The 17,939-nt window shown below is 36.1% G+C and overlaps 6 protein-coding genes and 1 long non-coding RNA gene across 9 annotated transcripts; 5 read left to right on the forward strand and 2 right to left on the reverse strand.

Moving 5' to 3' along the window:
• The first annotated feature begins 7 nt into the window (after nucleotides 1-7).
• On the forward strand, nucleotides 8-3,705 carry LOC104763939 (uncharacterized). 2 transcript variants are annotated; one of them, XM_010487348.3, is made up of 5 exons: nucleotides 11-407; nucleotides 492-725; nucleotides 825-1,363; nucleotides 1,474-1,740; nucleotides 1,988-3,705. In XM_010487348.3, exons 2-5 carry the CDS (start codon nucleotides 544-546, stop codon nucleotides 3,295-3,297), a joined length of 2,298 nt encoding a protein of 765 aa, XP_010485650.2. In that variant the 5' UTR covers nucleotides 11-407; nucleotides 492-543; the 3' UTR covers nucleotides 3,298-3,705. The 2 variants fall into 2 exon arrangements, with proteins under 2 accessions (XP_010485649.2, XP_010485650.2); XM_010487347.3 differs by having other exon boundaries at nucleotides 8-725.
• Nucleotides 3,706-3,773: 68 nt separating this feature from the next.
• On the reverse strand, nucleotides 3,774-5,830 carry LOC104763941 (late embryogenesis abundant protein At5g17165). The gene is made up of 2 exons (XM_010487349.3): nucleotides 5,615-5,830; nucleotides 3,774-4,218 (listed from the first exon to the last, which is right to left on the reverse strand). Exons 1-2 carry the CDS (start codon nucleotides 5,722-5,724, stop codon nucleotides 3,963-3,965), a joined length of 366 nt encoding a protein of 121 aa, XP_010485651.1. The 5' UTR covers nucleotides 5,725-5,830; the 3' UTR covers nucleotides 3,774-3,962.
• Nucleotides 5,831-6,252: 422 nt separating this feature from the next.
• Nucleotides 6,253-6,868, forward strand: LOC104763942 (uncharacterized). The gene has a single exon (XM_010487350.3). The coding sequence runs from the start codon at nucleotides 6,253-6,255 to the stop codon at nucleotides 6,643-6,645; it is 393 nt and encodes a 130-aa protein (XP_010485652.1). The 3' UTR covers nucleotides 6,646-6,868.
• Nucleotides 6,869-6,998: 130 nt separating this feature from the next.
• LOC104763943 (protein OXIDATIVE STRESS 3 LIKE 3) lies at nucleotides 6,999-9,247 on the forward strand. The gene is made up of 2 exons (XM_010487352.3): nucleotides 6,999-8,591; nucleotides 8,806-9,247. Exons 1-2 carry the CDS (start codon nucleotides 8,425-8,427, stop codon nucleotides 9,098-9,100), a joined length of 462 nt encoding a protein of 153 aa, XP_010485654.1. The 5' UTR covers nucleotides 6,999-8,424; the 3' UTR covers nucleotides 9,101-9,247.
• Nucleotides 9,248-9,705: 458 nt separating this feature from the next.
• Nucleotides 9,706-10,655, forward strand: LOC147920040 (uncharacterized). The gene is made up of 3 exons (XR_015591066.1): nucleotides 9,706-9,844; nucleotides 10,180-10,253; nucleotides 10,556-10,655. It is a non-coding gene; the product is annotated as an uncharacterized LOC147920040 (long non-coding RNA).
• Nucleotides 10,656-11,849: 1,194 nt separating this feature from the next.
• On the forward strand, nucleotides 11,850-14,484 carry LOC104763944 (glutathione S-transferase F11). 2 transcript variants are annotated; one of them, XM_019240748.2, is made up of 8 exons: nucleotides 11,850-12,123; nucleotides 12,274-12,365; nucleotides 12,468-12,548; nucleotides 12,682-12,776; nucleotides 12,873-12,954; nucleotides 13,373-13,522; nucleotides 13,603-13,651; nucleotides 13,926-14,484. In XM_019240748.2, exons 1-8 carry the CDS (start codon nucleotides 12,093-12,095, stop codon nucleotides 14,375-14,377), a joined length of 1,032 nt encoding a protein of 343 aa, XP_019096293.1. In that variant the 5' UTR covers nucleotides 11,850-12,092; the 3' UTR covers nucleotides 14,378-14,484. The 2 variants fall into 2 exon arrangements, with proteins under 2 accessions (XP_019096293.1, XP_010485656.1); XM_010487354.2 differs by having other exon boundaries at nucleotides 11,900-12,123; nucleotides 12,274-12,369.
• Nucleotides 14,485-14,552: 68 nt separating this feature from the next.
• Nucleotides 14,553-17,371, reverse strand: LOC104763945 (NAC domain-containing protein 45-like). Its single transcript, XM_010487355.3, has 6 exons — nucleotides 16,940-17,371; nucleotides 16,111-16,391; nucleotides 15,733-16,017; nucleotides 15,368-15,616; nucleotides 15,219-15,288; nucleotides 14,553-15,129 (listed from the first exon to the last, which is right to left on the reverse strand). The coding sequence occupies exons 1-6, from the start codon at nucleotides 17,094-17,096 to the stop codon at nucleotides 14,738-14,740; spliced, it is 1,434 nt and encodes a 477-aa protein (XP_010485657.1). The 5' UTR covers nucleotides 17,097-17,371; the 3' UTR covers nucleotides 14,553-14,737.
• Nucleotides 17,372-17,939: the final 568 nt, after the last annotated feature.

The raw sequence follows: 17,939 nt of genomic DNA on the forward strand, positions 1-17,939 counted from the left end.
CGGGGAGCGCGTGTAAATTGAATGAACTGCGAAGCTAGCATTCACCATCCGGAGGAGAGAGATTGAAAGAGAGACGGAGTCACGGAGGAGCGAGAGAGAGAGAGATAGAGAGAGACGCGAAGGTTTCAGAGAGTAAAAGAGAGAGAGACAGAGCCACTCGCTTATACATAAGTTTATGATAGACGGGCGGTGGTGGAAAGAAAAAAAAAGAGCTGCGAGGGAAAGGTTTTAACCTAACCAGCGTAAAGAGAGAGAGAGAGAGCGTAGGGTTAATGGAAATTTTCCAAATCTGAATGGAAAGCTTAGTCCTCGCCGTCTTCACTTTCTTCCCTTCCGTTTGTTTCAGTTGTGGTTTTGGATCCGCCGGGATTTCTCTGTATTACCGGCGGCTAAGCTGATTTTTTAAGGTAGATCAATCAATACACACCGCCGTATAAGATTTTTTTTATTCTTAGAGAATGGTAAGACTTTTGAGGCCTTTTTTGTGGTAGTGACGTATAAGATAAGAGAGAAAATAGTGTGATCTTGAGTGTAAAGAGAAGAATGGGAAGTCCAGGATCAGGTTCTCCGGATTGGACGGTGGGTTCTATTGTGTGGGTTAGGAGGAGGAACGGTTCGTGGTGGCCTGGGAAGATACTTGGTCAAGAAGATCTTGACTCTACGCATATCACCTCGCCACGATCTGGTACTCCAGTTAAGCTCCTCGGGAGAGAGGATGCAAGTGTGTAAGTCTCTTCTTTTTTCTTCTGTCTGTGTGAACTTTCTTTTGGACTTTGATTAGTTACTGAAAGCAGTTTTGTTTCAATTTTTTATAATGTGGTTAGGGATTGGTACAATTTAGAGAAATCTAAGCGGGTGAAGCCATTTCGTTGTGGTGATTTTGATGAATGCATTGAAAGGGTAGAATCTTCGCAAGCATTGACTATAAGAAAGAGGGAGAAGTATGCTCGTAGAGAAGATGCCATTCTCCATGCCCTTGAACTTGAAAAGGACTTGCTGAAAAAAGAAGGCAAACTAGTTCCCTACACTGCTAGAGATCACTCTCCTGATACAACCAGGGAAAGAATGGGTTTAGTTAGGGTTCATGATATCTCTAATGGAACAAGAGAGTCCACAGATTTTCTAGGGGTTGGTGATGCTACGCATTTGCTGAGAGATAAAGAGGAAGAACAGCCAAGTTGTGAGGATGAGGCTGTACCTAGAATGAGAGGCTTGCAGGACTTTGGACTTAGAACCGCCTCTTCAAAGCGAAAGATTTCACGTTCCAATGGTCCTGATACTTCCTTAAAATATCTTGCCAGAAGCAACTCTTCAGCTTCTTCTAGTGGAGATTTTAGCATGGAGAGGCCCACTTATTCCCTCGGTGAGATGAATTTGAAAACTTGCAAGTTTTAATTCCAAGATGGTTGGATACTTAAGGCTTCTGGCCCTTTTTTACATAAAATTCATTTGAAAATTTTGGCTCCCTTTCAGGAAAGGAGAACACAAGGAGTAAGGCAGAGGCTAAAAGGCCTAAATATATGTTTACACCAAATGATACTAATGATGTTTCAGACCTGCATCAGAGTTTGCGAGGCCATAGGGAGGCAATGCATTCCTCCTTTGTCCGTGGTGATTCTCGTTATTTAGATTATGACCCTCCTGAATTTTTGGAAGATATGGAATCTGATTATTCTGAATCTGAAACTGATACTTCTGATATGGAGGAGGATACTGATGATGACATTCCCTTGCCGTCAGGTGAAGTATTTTTGGAGGGCTAAAATCTTGTTTCTTATCAATATAAATGTGTTCTACTTTTGCGAAAATTGGCTTTCAATTGTGGCAAGCCGGCAATCATTTCTGAAGTTACTTTGACTAGAATTTGTGTCAAGCCTCTGAACTGTAAAAACCTATTAACCTGTTTGGTTACGTAGACCACAATTGTCTCTGTGTCGTACAGGTGTTAGTTATGCCCTAACTATTGTTTGAAATCTTCTCTTTCCAGGAGCTGGGCGTCATTCAGAGCGACGCAATACTTTTAGTAGACATATGTCAGAAGAAGATGAAAGCACCAGCAGTGAGGAAGATCATTATGAGTCATCCATTTCTGGCGATTCTTCCTACCTTTATTCCCACAATCCTGATAATGATGCTAACACGGTTTCCAAGTGGCAGCTCAAGGGCAAAAGAAACTTGCGCAATCTTCCAAGAAGGTCTGCACGTAAGAGAGAAATGCACCGTAATCGTATGGAAGATGGAAGATATTGTGAATATAAGAGAAGGGCATTTGGGCAAAAGCCTATGGGTTATGGGTTAGATTTTAATGGGACAAATGATATGAGCGATGGTACTGATGACACTGATCCCAGCGAAAGGCAGTTCGGGGACAGAATGATTGGACCAGGTGATAATTATCAGTTCTCATCTGTGGTTTCATCTGGATGTAAAAGCATCTACAGCCATGACTTTCTGGACTGGGATGATGATCCTTGGGAAGGCCGGATTGGTATGAGGAAGCGAGGGGAGGAAAAACTTGAAGGTTTAGGTCAGGAGTTTGATGCTTCTCAACGACATTTTGGCAGAAAAACGCGTTCTTCGTTGATGGATGTGGATTTAGAAGTGCGAGGAAGCTATCAGAAAGGGCCTGTCCCAATTGTCTCACTTATGAGTAAGTTAAATGGCAGAGCAATAATTGGACATCCAGTCCAAATCGAAGTCTTAGCAGATGGTTCCTCCGAGTCATATTTTCAGACAATTGATTATTTTGGTAATGAAACAACTTACCATGACAAAAGCTTTCTTCTGCCCTCTGCTTGGAAGACTGCAAGAAGGAGTAATTCCCGGGTTCCACGGCTGCAGCCATTCTCATCTTCCCTCGAAGCGGATGATGAAGCAAACTATGATCATTCTCCGGCCGATCAGGGAAGAAAACCGCTTGTAAAGAAACTCGGTCTGGGAAGTTTTAGTAATGATGATAACTCGGCGAGGAGAAACAGTTCACTGCGAATTCCACGACCACCTGCAGAGAGAAAGCAGCAGCAGCAGCAGCAAAAGAAGTTGCTGAAGAACACAAATGCTACTGCTAGTCAAAAGACAAGGGCACTATCATCATTCAGCGCAGAACAAGGGCACAATGGGATGAAGGTGTTACGAGACCGGACACACGAGCTCTCTAACAGACGGGTATTACCAGGACCACCAACTGTGGCCTGCATACCGGTCAAGCTAGTATTTAGCAGATTACTTGAGAAGATAAATAGACCGCCTTCAAAGCCAACTGCGAAAACCTTTAACGAGAGAAGAAGAGATCAATAACAAGAGCTCTACTCAAGTGAAAACGAGATTTACAGGTACCAAACATATAACAATTCCGAGTCTCACGTTTAGGGCATTACAATTTCTGGGATGATGGATCTTTTTGAGCAACCATCAGGCTTTTATTATGTGATGATTCTGAGGGAAAATTAGTCGTAGGGAGAAGAGTTGACTTAGAGAGGCTCTGGTTATTTATTGGTACAGATCGGTGAAGAAGTAGAACAATATACCACCACTGGTTCGTTTTGTATATATTTTATTTTTCTCTCTTTAGAAAGCTTTATGTATCTTTGATTTAGCTTCAGCTTTTAGTTTACTAGTCTTAGAGAGCTTTTTTTCGTTTCATTTGATTTATGACTCTTTCGCTGGTTAGTCAAATTACACATATAATTGATTTTGTTCTTGGGAGATTCGATTAGCAGATGATGTCTTTTTTATCTGTCGTGGGGTCATCACTGATCATTAACCGCACCAAATTTAAAACCAAACCTCATTTTTGATTGGTTTGAATCTTTATTGTTAACACCCATCAACATAGACATACCAGCAGAACATAAAAGTTATTTTAGGACACTATTTGACTTGGCAGATTGTCTACTTAGAAAGAACCTTATTACAACAACATTACACCAGTAAAAAGCAGGGAGAAAGAGAGAGTGGGAGACTCAAACATGGTGAGTCTTGTCCGAGTCCTCGAGACTTGTGGGGCGAAACCAAGCAGTCTCCTCCAGCACCGCAGAGTCCTGGCGTGCACCCTCAGCAGCGGGGGTGTGCTCAGCAGTGGAGGGGCCGAAAACTCCTGTTTGGGGATGAGGAGACCAATATTTATCGGAATCTGGCTTTATGACTTCGTCAGGTACTGCACTTGCATGCAGTTCATCCTCCACGTTCTTATCATACGCCGAGGAATGACCACTCCGACTGTTCAAGAGAAAAAGATTGTTAGAAGACTTTCATTTTATCTCACATTCTGTCGCATGTATAAAAAGAATCTGCCCAAAATTATTTAATCAGATCAATGCGCGATATCAAGGAAAATAAAAACAAATTTCCGGTTGGGTGGGAGATTGTTGATTGGTAGGTGAGACGTTGCCACCACAGAAAATACCCACAGGAACACAACCACCCAAAAAATAATGATTTCGTACAGTAGTCACTCTTCGTATAGATTTTTTATATATCCGGCCATTGTATATTATTTAAGATGGAAAGTTTTGATTTTCATAAAAAGTGACCCTTAAACGCCTTTTCACTATAAATTGATATAAAAATCAAGTAATGTCAAAATGTGTCATAGTCAGCCCCCATCAATATTTCTACATCTTCAAAGCTGTCGGTCCAATTCTTATCTTAATTTAACGATATGAGAAGATCAGCCAGGTCACGTCTACGTACTGATCTCATACTATTAGATGAAAATAACGTGTTTAAAAAAGATGGAGTACAGCAAAGAAGAAACTAAATGTGGTTTGTAATTAAACATGTAAGCAAAATCATTAGTTTTGGTTACAGTTTTGAGTTTGACCCCCAGTTACTTAAAACTGCGAGTAAAGAAAAAGGACTTTATTACAATATTCTTCAAGGGTATTGATGTAAATGGCAACTACCGACACGTGTCAAATCCGGAACTAGATTTGTTTTGGTATTATCCACTTACGCCTAATGGCATATGCCATTTTTTTTTGGTAGTAGAATGGTACAGTGGTACATTGCTTATTATGCTTTTCGTACGAATATAATTATTTTCAAGAAAATGTATTAATATATTAAGATATGGTAAAAGGATTTCTTGGAGAGAAAAAGACTTTTAAGACTCGAAACTAATACACTTGTTCAAATATGACAGGGGGCTTTTTCAGATCCATTGCGTTTATATTAAGCATACAGAGATACGAACAAAAAAAAAAATTAAAAGAGAGCAAATGTATGATATTGAAATATAAAATGCATAAACTAATCTGGATCCCTAGTACCTAAAAGAAGTCTGTTATCTGAACTTTCCAGATCTGGGAAACATATCTTGAATTCAAGAAAGTGGAAAACTAAAGATTGTTTGACCAAACTAGTAACACACTGAGAAATAATAACCAAACACCACAAACCTCTAATATGTTCATATCAGTTTCCATCATATATAATCAAGATGATGTTACTGTATACTACTACTGTCCATTTCATGGGGAATTACTCCACATTAAAATGTAGTTGTCATCAATATATTTTCTTTTTCTTTTTGTTACTTAGGTTCAAAGAACACATGAAATAATTTTGGAAGAAGAAAAAAAACAAGTAAAGAGAAAGAAGGTGTTTTTGATACCGTGAAGGGAAGAGAGCAGAGGCGGTGGCGCGTGCCGAAGCGCGTGTCTTGACGAGGTGCGTCCTTAAACCGGTGGTGATCAACTGAAAGCTCTTCGATCTGGTTGCCATACAAACTCTGTTTTTTTTTTTCTTCTCGTCGGAGATGAGAGAATTTGTTTCTACTGTAAGATTTTGCTTCTTTTGTTTAGTCAGTATGTGTGATGAGTCCGTTTAATGTGTGATTATATATATCCATTTATGTATCTGCTTTGAAAGTGATGTGATTAGGAGACAAAACACAATCTGATCCACGTGTTTCACCTACCAAACGTTGCCGTTTCATTTTGTATTTTATTTTTCTGACGCTGTTACTTGACAAATGGACTGTGTCTGTGTGTGAATCTAAGCCTATTTACTTTTGTAACTATTTGAGCCGAGTTTAAGTAAACGCATAAGCCCATTTAGAAAATCTTCTCCCTCTTAACCGACGTGCGACACGCGTTGACCGCCCACGTGTTCCTTACTCACATCTTCTCTTCCAAAATCCCCACACGAGAAGAAGAAGAAAAAAAAAAGGATCGGAAAAATAGAAATTTCATCAAGGTTAGGTGCGAAGAAGAGACAGACAGACTTCAGATCTAGCTTGATCCGGTGATAATGGCGCTCGAATGGGTTGTTTTAGGTTACGCGGCGGCGGCTGAAGCGATCATGGTGGTGCTATTGACGATGCCAGGACTCGACGGGCTGCGCAAGGGATTAGTCGCCGTCACGCGTAATCTCCTCAAACCGTTTCTCTCCATAGTTCCGTTCTGTCTCTTCCTCTTGATGGACATATACTGGAAGTACGAGACTATGCCTTCGTGCGACGGCGATTCCTGCACACCGTCGGAGCATCTTCGTCACCAGAAATCCATGATGAAATCCCAGCGAAACGCGCTTCTCATCGCGGCTGCTCTTGTCTTCTACTGGATCCTTTACTCTGTCACCAATTTGGTTGTCAGGATCGAGCATCTTAACCAGAGGATCGAGAGGCTCAAGAACAAGGATTGATCGGTTGGTCTCGCCTCTCGTCTCAGGTCCAATTAGTGTAATGCCTTTTCTTCTTCTTTTTTTTTTTGTCTCTGTTTCAACGTTTTTGACTTCCGGAGATTGAAAGAGTTATCCTACTTTCCCATGCTTGGATTCTTATTTGTTACCAGATTGAGATTGTTCTTGTTGAATTTTGAATTTTGATTGACTATAATCTCCAATTCAGGATATGCATTTGATGACACACACATGATTGATGGTTTTAATGAATTGAGTCTATGGCTATATACTGTGATTTCTGTTAAGCATTCTGTGAATTGGAGTAATCAGGGAACCCTTTCTAATATGTGCGTATTAACTGTTAAATACAAATGTCATGAATGATGCATCTGAAGTCTGAAGTAGTATTGTAGTCGTATGTGCTTTTGATATGTTTTGCTAGACACAAGAACCGATCATGAACCCTTGATTGACCAATACCAAACAATGGACATTGTAGACTAGAGTAATCACTCGTCCTTCAGAATCTAGACGATTCAGTTTTAAGAGTAGGGTAATTCATAAGTGGCTAATAGATAATGTAGGATAGATAAGTCAAGTAGTACCTCTTAGAATATGATCATGTACTTGCTTCCCCCATATTGACCTTGCTATGACAGACTTCATTATTTTTTCTTTGGCTTTCAGTTATTCGATTTCTCTCAATTTTACCTTTTAAAATGTTTGAACTGTGGCGAAACTTTTGAATGTATTGACTCGAAGTATACATTGAGATTCATGTGGAATATCTTAGCGGGAGGAACTCTATACAGAGCCATACTTGGCCTGACTACTGATACATAATTTAGGAATTCTTTTTTTCTTCGGTTTAAACACTGAGTTGAGTTATTTGATCAAAGCCTTTTCTGATGAAATGACTGACGTATATACATTTTGTGTTTATGTTTATAACTTGCGAAAGTGATTTTGATTGTAAATTATAGTTTCTGGTGGTTTTTGGAACAGAAACATATAATACTTTTACTTAGCATCTATAAACTCCGTCAATGAAATAAGCAATATTCGTAACCCACTTTGGGTATGTTTGGGTGGCCCTCATTAGAGGAATATAATTAAGAGTAGAGAACAGCTGATTCTGACTATATCATTTACCAATTAGAATAAAAGCAGTAGAAAAATTAGTGAACCTTTCTTTTACGCTGGAAAAAAGGGCAAAATAAACACAGTAGAGGAAAACATTCTACTTGTTCTTCAGTGAAGAAAACGTTTAGATTCCTCTAATCCTCCCAAGATAATGTTTTTAAAAAGCGATCATGTGCGAAGGGGCTTAGAATAGAAACGGTCCATAAAACGAAGTTCATTTATCAATCATGGCACAAAAAAGTCTTTGAATCTGTTCAACATAGTTCGACACGTATCGGTTAGATTCGTTACACAGAGATTCTCGATGACCTCGTCGTTCGTGCCATCTCTTTCCACCCACCACGTAACATGTATCTAATCTCCGTCCATTTCTTCTCTCTTTCCACGTGTCATCATCTCGTTCAATCATTCCCAAAATATCTTATCTCTGACATCTTTATTATTATAAAACACCGCAAAACCAGAACCCATGTTCATGGGCGTGACATGTTATTTGAGAAACCAAACTCATTAGATAATGTTTTAAATTCGAATGATTCATTACATTTTAATTACAAGCCGACTATATTGATTAAAAATATATATAAAGCTTATAAACGGTACTGTTTCTATTCTCAACTCTTTAGTACTAAATTAGGAGCGGCTTAGAAGAAAAAAATGCACTATCAAGAACAGATGGAGTCTCTTATGTTGGGAGAAGAACGCAGACGCGGAAACTTAGTCAGAGACGCAGACGTGGACGCAGATGAAGGTGTTAACTCTCCGTCTTCTTTTCCAAACTCTCTTGATGATTCGGACCGTCGAACTTCTTCTTCTTCTTCAAGGTAAATTAGAATCAGAAGGTTCCGTTTATAACCCCTGATTTTAAATCCTATCAGGATAAACCCCAATAGTTAAGATGTTTTCTTAACAATCTTATAGTTTTAAGAGTATAACACGGAAATACTTCATTTCTGGGGAGTTTAGAGAAATAATTTTTTTTAAAAATTTTGCTACGAATATTTTCTTAACCCCCAAAACGGAAATTTTCATAAACAGGAGAGGATTATCGAAACATTACAAAGGTAAATCACAGTCTTTCACATCATTAGCAGAAGCGTTAAGCGTGGAAGATCTCGCCAAGCCGGAGAATCCATTCAACGCAAAGCTGAAGCAGCGACGGGAGAGTCCTCACTGTCGTAGATTATCTGGATGCGGCGGCGCATCGGAGCGAAATCTAAGTGGTCACGACGTTTTTCTCGATAGGCCGCCACGACTTTCTGGTAGCCGACCGCTTCTAAGAGCCCAAACGCTCTCGGCGGCTCATATTTCGACTTTGCTCACTCGATCTTAAACCGGTTTCCGTTTGGGAGAGAGATCTTTTTCAATTTTTTTGTTTTTCTCTAATTTTGTATTAAGTGTTACTTAAAAAGAAAGTGTTCTCGACTCTTTTGATAGTTTTGTAATTCTTTTTTCAGTTTAATTTAGAAAGCACTTGACACTTGACAGTACATATATAAATACACAACTGACCAATTTTCTTATATATCATAATGTTTTGGGTTATGGAAAAATAAATATATATGAATTTTTGCTTGTGATGAACCAGGAAAATGAAAAATTGAAAGAGTTAATTTTTAATCTGCAACAGTGTAGCTTAATTGGCCTTTTTTAGAGATTGATTGGCTATAATGGGCCTACAATGGGCTTTCTCTTCGCTATCATATTTACGAAATTAAAAATTATTGTTTTTAAAAAAAAGGGGAAATATCGATTTGTGTTGGTTTAAAAAGATCTGGTGACAGTCGGTTTACTCGGTTATTTGCCCCTCGTTTCCCGTTTTAACTTGGTTCTCCTCTGTAATAGTAACAACAAGTACTAACGGTAACATTTTTAAAACGGTATTATCAAGTATTTAATTGAACGGTAATATTTTGTAAATTTAAGAATAATTTCCAAAAGAAGAAAACAATTTCCAATTTTCCCATTATCTAACACACTCCTCTCTTTATTTACTTGCGTTCCGTTCCGTTCTAAAAGCCCTCCGGCGATTGACGAAGCTTCGGTAGAGAAAAGCTATCCGCCTCTCGCATACTCTGTAGGTTCTCTTGTATTCTTCCCTAAGCTCTCTTCTTTTTTCCTTTTTTCTTGAGTTCGTCTCGTCTTGTGTGCCAATGTAGCACAGAGTAGAGATCATCTTCTGTTTGAGAGTGAATTTAGCTGGTTTTTTTCTTGTTATGAACTTCAAAGCTGATGGTTAGAGAATCAATGGATGAAGTTTTAGTTTCTCCATGTATGTGGTTTCTCTATCTTATATGTTTAGAACTTGTTCTCTCTTTATATATCATATGTTTAACTGGCGGCTGAGATCATGTTTGAAATTTACAGAGTGACAACATTATTTTCAGTTAAAATTTCGAATATATTTTGTAGGTGACATGGCATTCATATACAACAAACTGATGAAGTGAAGGAGTTGGTTTCTCAGTTTCCATTATTTGATTGAGGTAAGTTTTTGACTCATTGACTGATTGTATTGCTACTCTTACAAATTATTTATCCGATATCTTTTAAAAAAAAAAAAAAAAAAAAAGTTTTGACTCATTTACCTACCGTACATTTTAGCATCTATGTGTTTAATTGTTTATGCATTTGCAAATATGAAAAACTCTGTAGGGATTAATGAATGAAGAATTGCTTTTTAGGGTGTGTCATCATCTTCCACAGCTTTTGATTTGTTTCTTTTAAGACTTCATGTAATATATATAAAAATTACGTCTATTTTACTGGTCTAATGGAAAATTTGCAGGATGTGGATTATTTGGATGTGCGGAAGGAATGGCTCGGGTTTTCTCATTCTCCCTACTAAATTCAGGTTAGTTTGATACAAAATTAACCATTCACCATGATATTACAATTATAGATTAATTAAATTTGATTTACTGATTAAATATTTATTAAATAAAACTTGATTTACTAATACATGTTAATTTAACCATGTTAATTTAACATGGTTAAATTAATAAAAGAAATGAAATTGAGTATTAAATTGCAATACAATGGAAAATAATTGAGGTTGGTGTCTAATCCATTGCTTCGTCTTTGGTTCGTAAGTGGCATTACTTGTTTCACTTGTTCAATTTTTTTCAAGAAATGTAAGTTAACACTTAAATCTCTTAATATTAGTTCAAAAACAAAAATAAAAATAAAAGAAAATAAGAAAATCAATTATTATATATATAAATAAAGAAGTTATTACAAAATTTACACACAAATTAAATATACTTTTACATGGTTGGATTAATAAAAGAAATTTGAGTGTTAAATTGCAATATAATGGAGAATAACCGAGCTTGGTGTCCAATCCATTGTATCGTCTTTGGTTCGTAAGTTTGGCATCACTTGTTCAATCTTTAGCCAAGAAATGTAATTTAACACTTAAATTTCTTAATATTAATTCAAAAAAAAAGTCAATTATTATATATATTATGTTCTAAATAAAGAAGTTATTACAAAATTTATATACAAATTAAATATAATTTTTACATGGTTGGATTAATAAAAGAAACTTGAGTGTTAAATTGCAATATGATGGAGAATAATCGAGCTTGGTGTCCAATCCATTGTATCGTCTTTGGTTCGTAAGTTTTGGCATCATTTGTTCTATCTTTTTCCATGTAAAGTAATTTAACACTTAAACATCTTAAAAAATAAAAGAAAATGAGAAAATCGATTGCTATATATATAATCTTCTAAATAAAGATATTATTACAAAATTTACACCCAAATCAAATATTCTGTTGGATTAATAAAAGAAATTTGAGTGTTAAGTAATAATGTAATTATGTTGGTTCAATATGTAATTATGTTGGTTAAATATATTTTTAAATTTTTAAGTAATATAGTTTTTGACATTTTATTTTCTTAATAATAATTTGATAACCAAAAATAAATTAGTCACTATATATAGTTTATTCTAAAAAAAAGAAATTATTACAAACTTTACACTTAACTAAATATGATGAGAAATCTTGTGGGATATATTCGGTAATAATTAACAGTGAGGGGGTTCTTTTGTAATATCTCAAATATGTTTGTGTAAGATGCTGTCGCTGTCAAGATGACATGGATGATGAAGCTTTGACTCGCGCTTGCTTGGTTCCTTCTACTGGAAGTTGTTGACTCCAATTTCAACAAGATGCATATGATGATTCAAACTCTTGGGTTGATTGATTTCAGAGATTATCGTTAAAAAGAAAAATTACACTTTCTCAGATCTGAAATTTGTTTGAATTTTGTCTTCTTCTTACGTGTTTTTTTGATTGTCCAATTCGTCGTCAGTAACAATGGCTTCCTTGGAGATGAACGACCTAAAAAGTAAGTTCCTTTGAATTGTGATACATATATATATATATATATGAACTCTGTATCCGTTGATTTCGAATTCTGTTATTTTCCTTTGTCGATTGAATTTGTTGTTGAAATTTTGGTGATGATGATATATATATTTATGGGTGATGGTGGTAGAGATTGGGCTAGGTTTGACTGGATTTGGTGTCTTCTTTACATTCCTGGGAGTGATTTTTGTGTTTGGCAAGGGACTCATCGCCATGGGGAATGTAGGTATTTAAGTTACCATCTTTGTTTCTCTCTTACGATTGATTTTACCAAGCTTTTTTTTTTTTTTTTTTTTTTTAAGTTTCTGTGGTCTATTTGAACAGATCCTCTTCTTAGCTGGTGTTACTCTAACCATTGGAATCCACCCAGCAATCCAATTCTTTACTACTGGGCAGAATTTTAAGGTTCTTTCATTTTCCCTTTTTTTGCTTCCAATCTGATTCCTGAGGTCACAAGGCAAAAAGACTAAGCTATGACTACGTGAGAAGTTATTGATAGATCTTGTTGCTTTTATACTTGGTGTTGATATACATACAGATATCATTTGGTTTGGGTTTCTTCTTGTATGTTGTGTTTGGATGGCCTATCTTCGGTTTGCTTTTAGAATCATGTGGGTTCCTTGTGCTCTTCAGGTTTGGTTTTCTTCTTCTCAACAACATCTTGTGGTATTACTAGTTTTTGATTTGCTTACTTATGATGTCTTTTCTCCATTCTTTTGTCATGTTAAGTGGTTTCTGCCCTACACTTGCGGTTTTTCTTCAAAGGATACCTCTATTGGGCTGGCTTTTCCAGCAACCATACATCAGATTGGTACACTCTCAGTTTTACATTTTATTTTACACATATATCTTCCAACCCAACACAAACGAAATGTACGTAACCTTCAAAGTTTGTTTCACAAAAAAAAAAAAAAATCGACTCTTGTTATAAGTTAACTCTAGTTAAAATACGATTTGTCTATCGTTGCCATCCTAGACTATATAGTAAATATTATATTAACAATTTTCGACACGACAAGAAAAGAAATTCGATGATAAAAAGAAACAGCACGTTCCATTTCTCACCTACTTACCGGTCCATCGGATTTCGAAATATATAAGTGACTCCACAAGGAAAGCCACTCATTCTTTGGATGTTGAAATATATAATTCATGGTCTATAAATTACTCGCATCCATATTCATATGAACGATAGATTACGTATAAAAAGTTATATACATTTTTATCAGAAAATGGTGGTCAAAGTATATGGGCAGATAAAAGCAGCTAATCCACAAAGAGTATTGCTCTGTTTTTTGGAGAAAGGCATCGAGTTTGAGGTGATTCATGTCGATCTCGATCAACTTGAGCAGAAAAAACCAGAACATCTTCTCCGTCAGGTATATAACTTTAGCATTATATTTTAACTATTATCACAGAAACGTATTAGTCATTACTTTCGTTGTTTACTTGTTATTAGCCGTTTGGTCAAGTTCCAGCTATTGAAGATGGAGATCTCAAGCTTTTTGGTAAGATAAAACTCTCAAATTTATTATTGTTTTAAAGTTAAATGACCATGTAAAATAAGATGTGTACTCATTAAGTCGAAATTTTACTCTTGAGTAATTTTTATGGGTAAAATATATTTCTAAACTGTATACGACTTCTTTGTTTAGATTTTGTCTCAACAGCACATCTTTCTATTTTTATTTGATTTTTGTCAAATTTTCAAAAAATATATTTTCTTATACTAATGGTAAAAAATAAGTATTTATATGTTCCATTTTTGGCTTCAACTTCAAGAGTCGCGAGCCATAGTAAGGTACTACGCGACAAAGTATGCGGATCAAGGAACGGACCTCTTGGGCAAGACTTTGGAGAAACGAGCCATTGTGGACCAGTGGGTGGAAGTTGAGAATAACTATCTTTACGCTGTGGCTCTACCTTTAGTTATTAACGTCGTCTTTAAGCCCAAGTTTGGTGAGCCATGCGACGTCACTTTGATTGAGGAGCTAAAGGTCAAGTTCGAGAAGGTCCTCGATGTTTATGAGAACCGATTAGCTACGAACCGGTACTTGGCCGGTGATGAATTCACATTGGCTGATTTGACTCATATGCCCGGTATGAGATATATCATGAATGAAACCACATTGGGCGATGGTTTGGTTACGTCTCGAGAGAATGTTAATCGGTGGTGGAATGAGATTTCGGCTAGACCGGCTTGGAAGAAGCTCATGGATTTGGCTGCCTATTAAATTAGTTCAAGTTTACATGGATGGTGGATGGTGCTGATGATGATAAATTGATAATTATAATGTGGTATTTGAACCAAATTAAGTAAAAGTGTTTTTTTCCGAATAAAGTTAAATCGCATGTTATATTTATTTTCTATTAAAAAAACTATATTACTTAAGTAAACTATGCGAAATCTTGAGGGAAATAACAACTGAAAAAAGTATATTCCAGTTTGTTGTTGTTATACACGTATAAGAAATATTTTGCAAATAGTAAGATATACAACAATTAAATGTAAAAATATTAGTATAGATACATATGTAAGCGCCCTGTTATATCCAAAAGGGATTAAATAAAACAACAATTTTAAAAGAAAATAATCAGAAAAAAATCGCAAGACATTTGTAGTATTGCTGAGCCATTAAACTACAAAGTGTTAGTTTTGTCTTCGTGAACTTTTCAGCTCTGTGTAACCAAGAATCTTTGTCTTCTTCAATGAACAATGTTCTTTCCTCCACATTGTGATTGACGTGGACTTTCAACGTGTGAGAAGGTACGACTTGGTGATATAGAATCTTCGTTGTTTGATATGTCGAGATGAGCATTTGGTTGTTAAATCTAGTTTCCTCTTCAACCACCTCGAATCCTGGTGAATCAAGGGTTTCATTTGTATTCACATGTTCATTGTCTTCTATTCTAGTCACGTTTTCCTCGTTATATATATCAAATGAGAAAAAATCATCGATATCTATGTCGTCATTGGTATTGTTCCCTGTAAATTAAACAATTTGTAATTATCGTTAGATAAAAAAGAGCAACATGCAATCTTGTATTCTAAATCTAATTATAAATCATTCTCACCATGAAATCCAAGATCTTGGTCAGTATCATCCAATCTCGAAATGATCTTCTGCTCTTCTATATAACCGGCCTTTTCAAATGCATAAATAATATATGTTAGGCTTAAATTGACAGAAACTAACTTTAAATATAGTCTCATATACACATACCTGGTTCATATGATGATTAGACGTTCTTAGTTGTTCATCATAATTGCCAACGTGGATCACTTGATCACCAACGTTATTATAGTGGTTGGAGTTACTTGCAGCGAAAGTAAAGTCATCCAACACACCATGATCGTTGTTGTGAGTCATACTCGTGAAGAAATCGCAATCACTAACCGCAGAGTTCTCTACACGCAACGGTGGTAGAGATATATTGTGTTGTAACATTGAGCAATCGATCTCTGTATTAACCTGTATGAACATATAGAAAATTCATCATTAACAATATGTTATATGTTGATCAGTTGATGGGTGCATTTAACTTAATAGGGTAATGGATGTAAAAAACTTTGAAATATTAGTTATACCTTATATGGAGTAGGAAACGGTCTATGTGAAGAACCATAGTATTGTTGTGACCAGTCATCGTTGCTGATTGCGTTGGAATTAAAACGCTCGTTGCCGAATCGCGGTTGGAATGTGTTTTGAACTTGATGAGTAGTTGAACTGATTTCGAGATCCGAACAATTGTCAAAACTCGATGAGCAGTTACCACTTACATTCGACATCGCATGGACATATGACCGATGCTGATCTCTTGGCTTAGCTTCAATAACAATCTTTTTGAACACACGACAAAGTGCATATGCATCCTGAAATATAATTAAGATTAGACGAGCTTTTTTAATGATATGTATACAATAAAAATAATAATTAGTCGAATTAATTATAGTTAGCCGACGAACCTGCATGCCATACGCAGAAGGCTCGCATTCCGTTTCATCGAGTCGATATTCGTGCATGACCCAACCGGTTCTAATACCGTGTGGCGCACGCCCACGGTAGTAAACCAGTGTCTTCTTGGTTCCAATGGCTCGGTCTCTCCAACTCACCCGACGGTCTTTGCCAGTGGCCTTCCAATAACCGCCTTTGGTTGCGCGGTTTGTCCTTGAACCGTTGGGATACTTCCGGTCACGTGGGCTGAAGAAGTACCATTCTTGGTCTTTGCTCGGAAGCAAAGATTTACCTATCATTTAATATATACTTGATTAGCGATTACTATATATATAAACAACGTTATTTATCAATAGATATATATGAGATAATCCAAAACTTAAGCATATCTCAACAAAGTTCGTGGAATTCATGTTTACAATTATACATTGAAAAGAATTAAAGAAATACAGTTATTGAATTTAATGTCAAAAAAAAAAAACAGTCGAAATAATAACAAATTAAGAAAATAGTTATCTAACGAACTATTGTATACTTGTAGCATGTGGAATTTTCCAGGTAGAAGTTAAAAGTATATATAGGGTTTCTTCATACATGTTATATTCTTATTCTTTTCTTCAACCTAGCTCTCTCTGTTGCTTGGGTATTAGACCATAAAATAACAATTCTTATCATAGAAACTGTGATTTTTAATCCAAATAATATTAGAATTTGAAACTAAACTATAATCTAGTAATGTTTATCATAAACCATACATCCTTCAAAAAAAAAAATTAAGTCATATATCGCTAGCAACTCATGCGCATAAATGAAGAAGATCAAAATATTAGTATATATTACCTGGTAAGTCCCATGGCTCACACTTGTAGAGATCAACTTCAGCGATAACCTCAAGTTCGATTTCTAGACCGTTGATCTTTCTTTTTAGATAGTAAGTAATTAGTTCCTCGTCCGTTGGATGGAATCTGAAACCTGGAGGTAACGAGACAGGAGCCATGTGTATATATAATCTCTTGAAATTATCTTGTTTTGATCAATTTCAAAAGAAGAAAGAGAGAGAGACAGAGAGAGAGAGAGAATCGAGACTCGAGAGGAAGAAGAAGATAGAAATGTTTTGTGTTCGTTGAGGGTTTGGAGAGCAAGGGGTTATATATATAAAGAGGAAAAAGACAGAAGACATGAAAAAAGGAGAGGAATGAAGGGAAGGTCCCTATCCCAATATAACAAATACAATTATAAATTAGTTTTCTTTTTTTTAAATCCGTCAATTTTTTTGTGCTAACAAATAACATGATCACGAGGTGATTATGTACTAAACCGGAATAATTAATGAAAAATTGCCGCCCTAAAATGTAAACCGTGTTTCTTAATCAAGTGGCGATCCTCAATTATATTATCCCATGCTTCTCCAAGGGTGGTCGGTCTGGAATATTTGCGCATGTGTCAAAATATTATTGGTTGCATGGGAGATCGAATCTTGGGTTAACCCAAAACTGTTGCAATCTCTTTTTTTTTTTTTTTTTTTGGCTCTTGTTCTTTGGAGTTTGGCGGCACTTCTAACTGAAATAACTGTCCCTTTTAATTCATTTTGTACCCACTTGCATGCGAATCCTTCAATTTGTCTTCTTTCACATTGCCATCCGATCTACGTACATTGATCTTATTTTTAAAATAGATCTTCAATGTTGTAATTTACTATTTATAGTTGTTTTATATATCATTTTGTCATTTATATGTTTTCTTCAGATTCATATCTAATCGTAGTTTATATGGCTCTGCTCGACTAAAAGGAGAAATTAACTCCAATTTGTTGCATTCCTCTCTATTTACTAGGGTCGAT

Source organism: Camelina sativa, chromosome 19 (assembly GCF_030686135.1).
Source record: "Camelina sativa cultivar CO46 ecotype springtype chromosome 19, ASM3068613v1".
NCBI lineage: Eukaryota > Viridiplantae > Streptophyta > Magnoliopsida > Brassicales > Brassicaceae > Camelina > Camelina sativa.

Coding starts and splice junctions, on each gene's coding strand:
- LOC104763939 (XM_010487347.3), top strand. CDS start 544: ATGGGAAGTCCAGGATCAGGTTCTCCGGATTGGACGGTGGGTTCTATT. Junction 1,364..1,473: donor GAGGCCCACTTATTCCCTCG/GTGAGATGAATT, acceptor GCTCCCTTTCAG/GAAAGGAGAACACAAGGAGT. Junction 1,741..1,987: donor TGACATTCCCTTGCCGTCAG/GTGAAGTATTTT, acceptor TTCTCTTTCCAG/GAGCTGGGCGTCATTCAGAG.
- LOC104763941 (XM_010487349.3), bottom strand. CDS start 5,724: ATGGCAACCAGATCGAAGAGCTTTCAGTTGATCACCACCGGTTTAAGG. Junction 4,219..5,614: donor TCTGCTCTCTTCCCTTCACG/GTATCAAAAACA, acceptor TCTCTTGAACAG/TCGGAGTGGTCATTCCTCGG.
- LOC104763942 (XM_010487350.3), top strand. CDS start 6,253: ATGGCGCTCGAATGGGTTGTTTTAGGTTACGCGGCGGCGGCTGAAGCG.
- LOC104763943 (XM_010487352.3), top strand. CDS start 8,425: ATGCACTATCAAGAACAGATGGAGTCTCTTATGTTGGGAGAAGAACGC. Junction 8,592..8,805: donor ACTTCTTCTTCTTCTTCAAG/GTAAATTAGAAT, acceptor TTTCATAAACAG/GAGAGGATTATCGAAACATT.
- LOC104763944 (XM_019240748.2), top strand. CDS start 12,093: ATGGCTTCCTTGGAGATGAACGACCTAAAAA. Junction 12,955..13,372: donor AGCAACCATACATCAGATTG/GTACACTCTCAG, acceptor CATTTTTATCAG/AAAATGGTGGTCAAAGTATA. Junction 13,652..13,925: donor TGGAGATCTCAAGCTTTTTG/GTAAGATAAAAC, acceptor TTCAACTTCAAG/AGTCGCGAGCCATAGTAAGG.
- LOC104763945 (XM_010487355.3), bottom strand. CDS start 17,096: ATGGCTCCTGTCTCGTTACCTCCAGGTTTCAGATTCCATCCAACGGAC. Junction 15,289..15,367: donor CTAATCATCATATGAACCAG/GTATGTGTATAT, acceptor GCATTTGAAAAG/GCCGGTTATATAGAAGAGCA. Junction 15,130..15,218: donor CCAAGATCTTGGATTTCATG/GTGAGAATGATT, acceptor TTTAATTTACAG/GGAACAATACCAATGACGAC.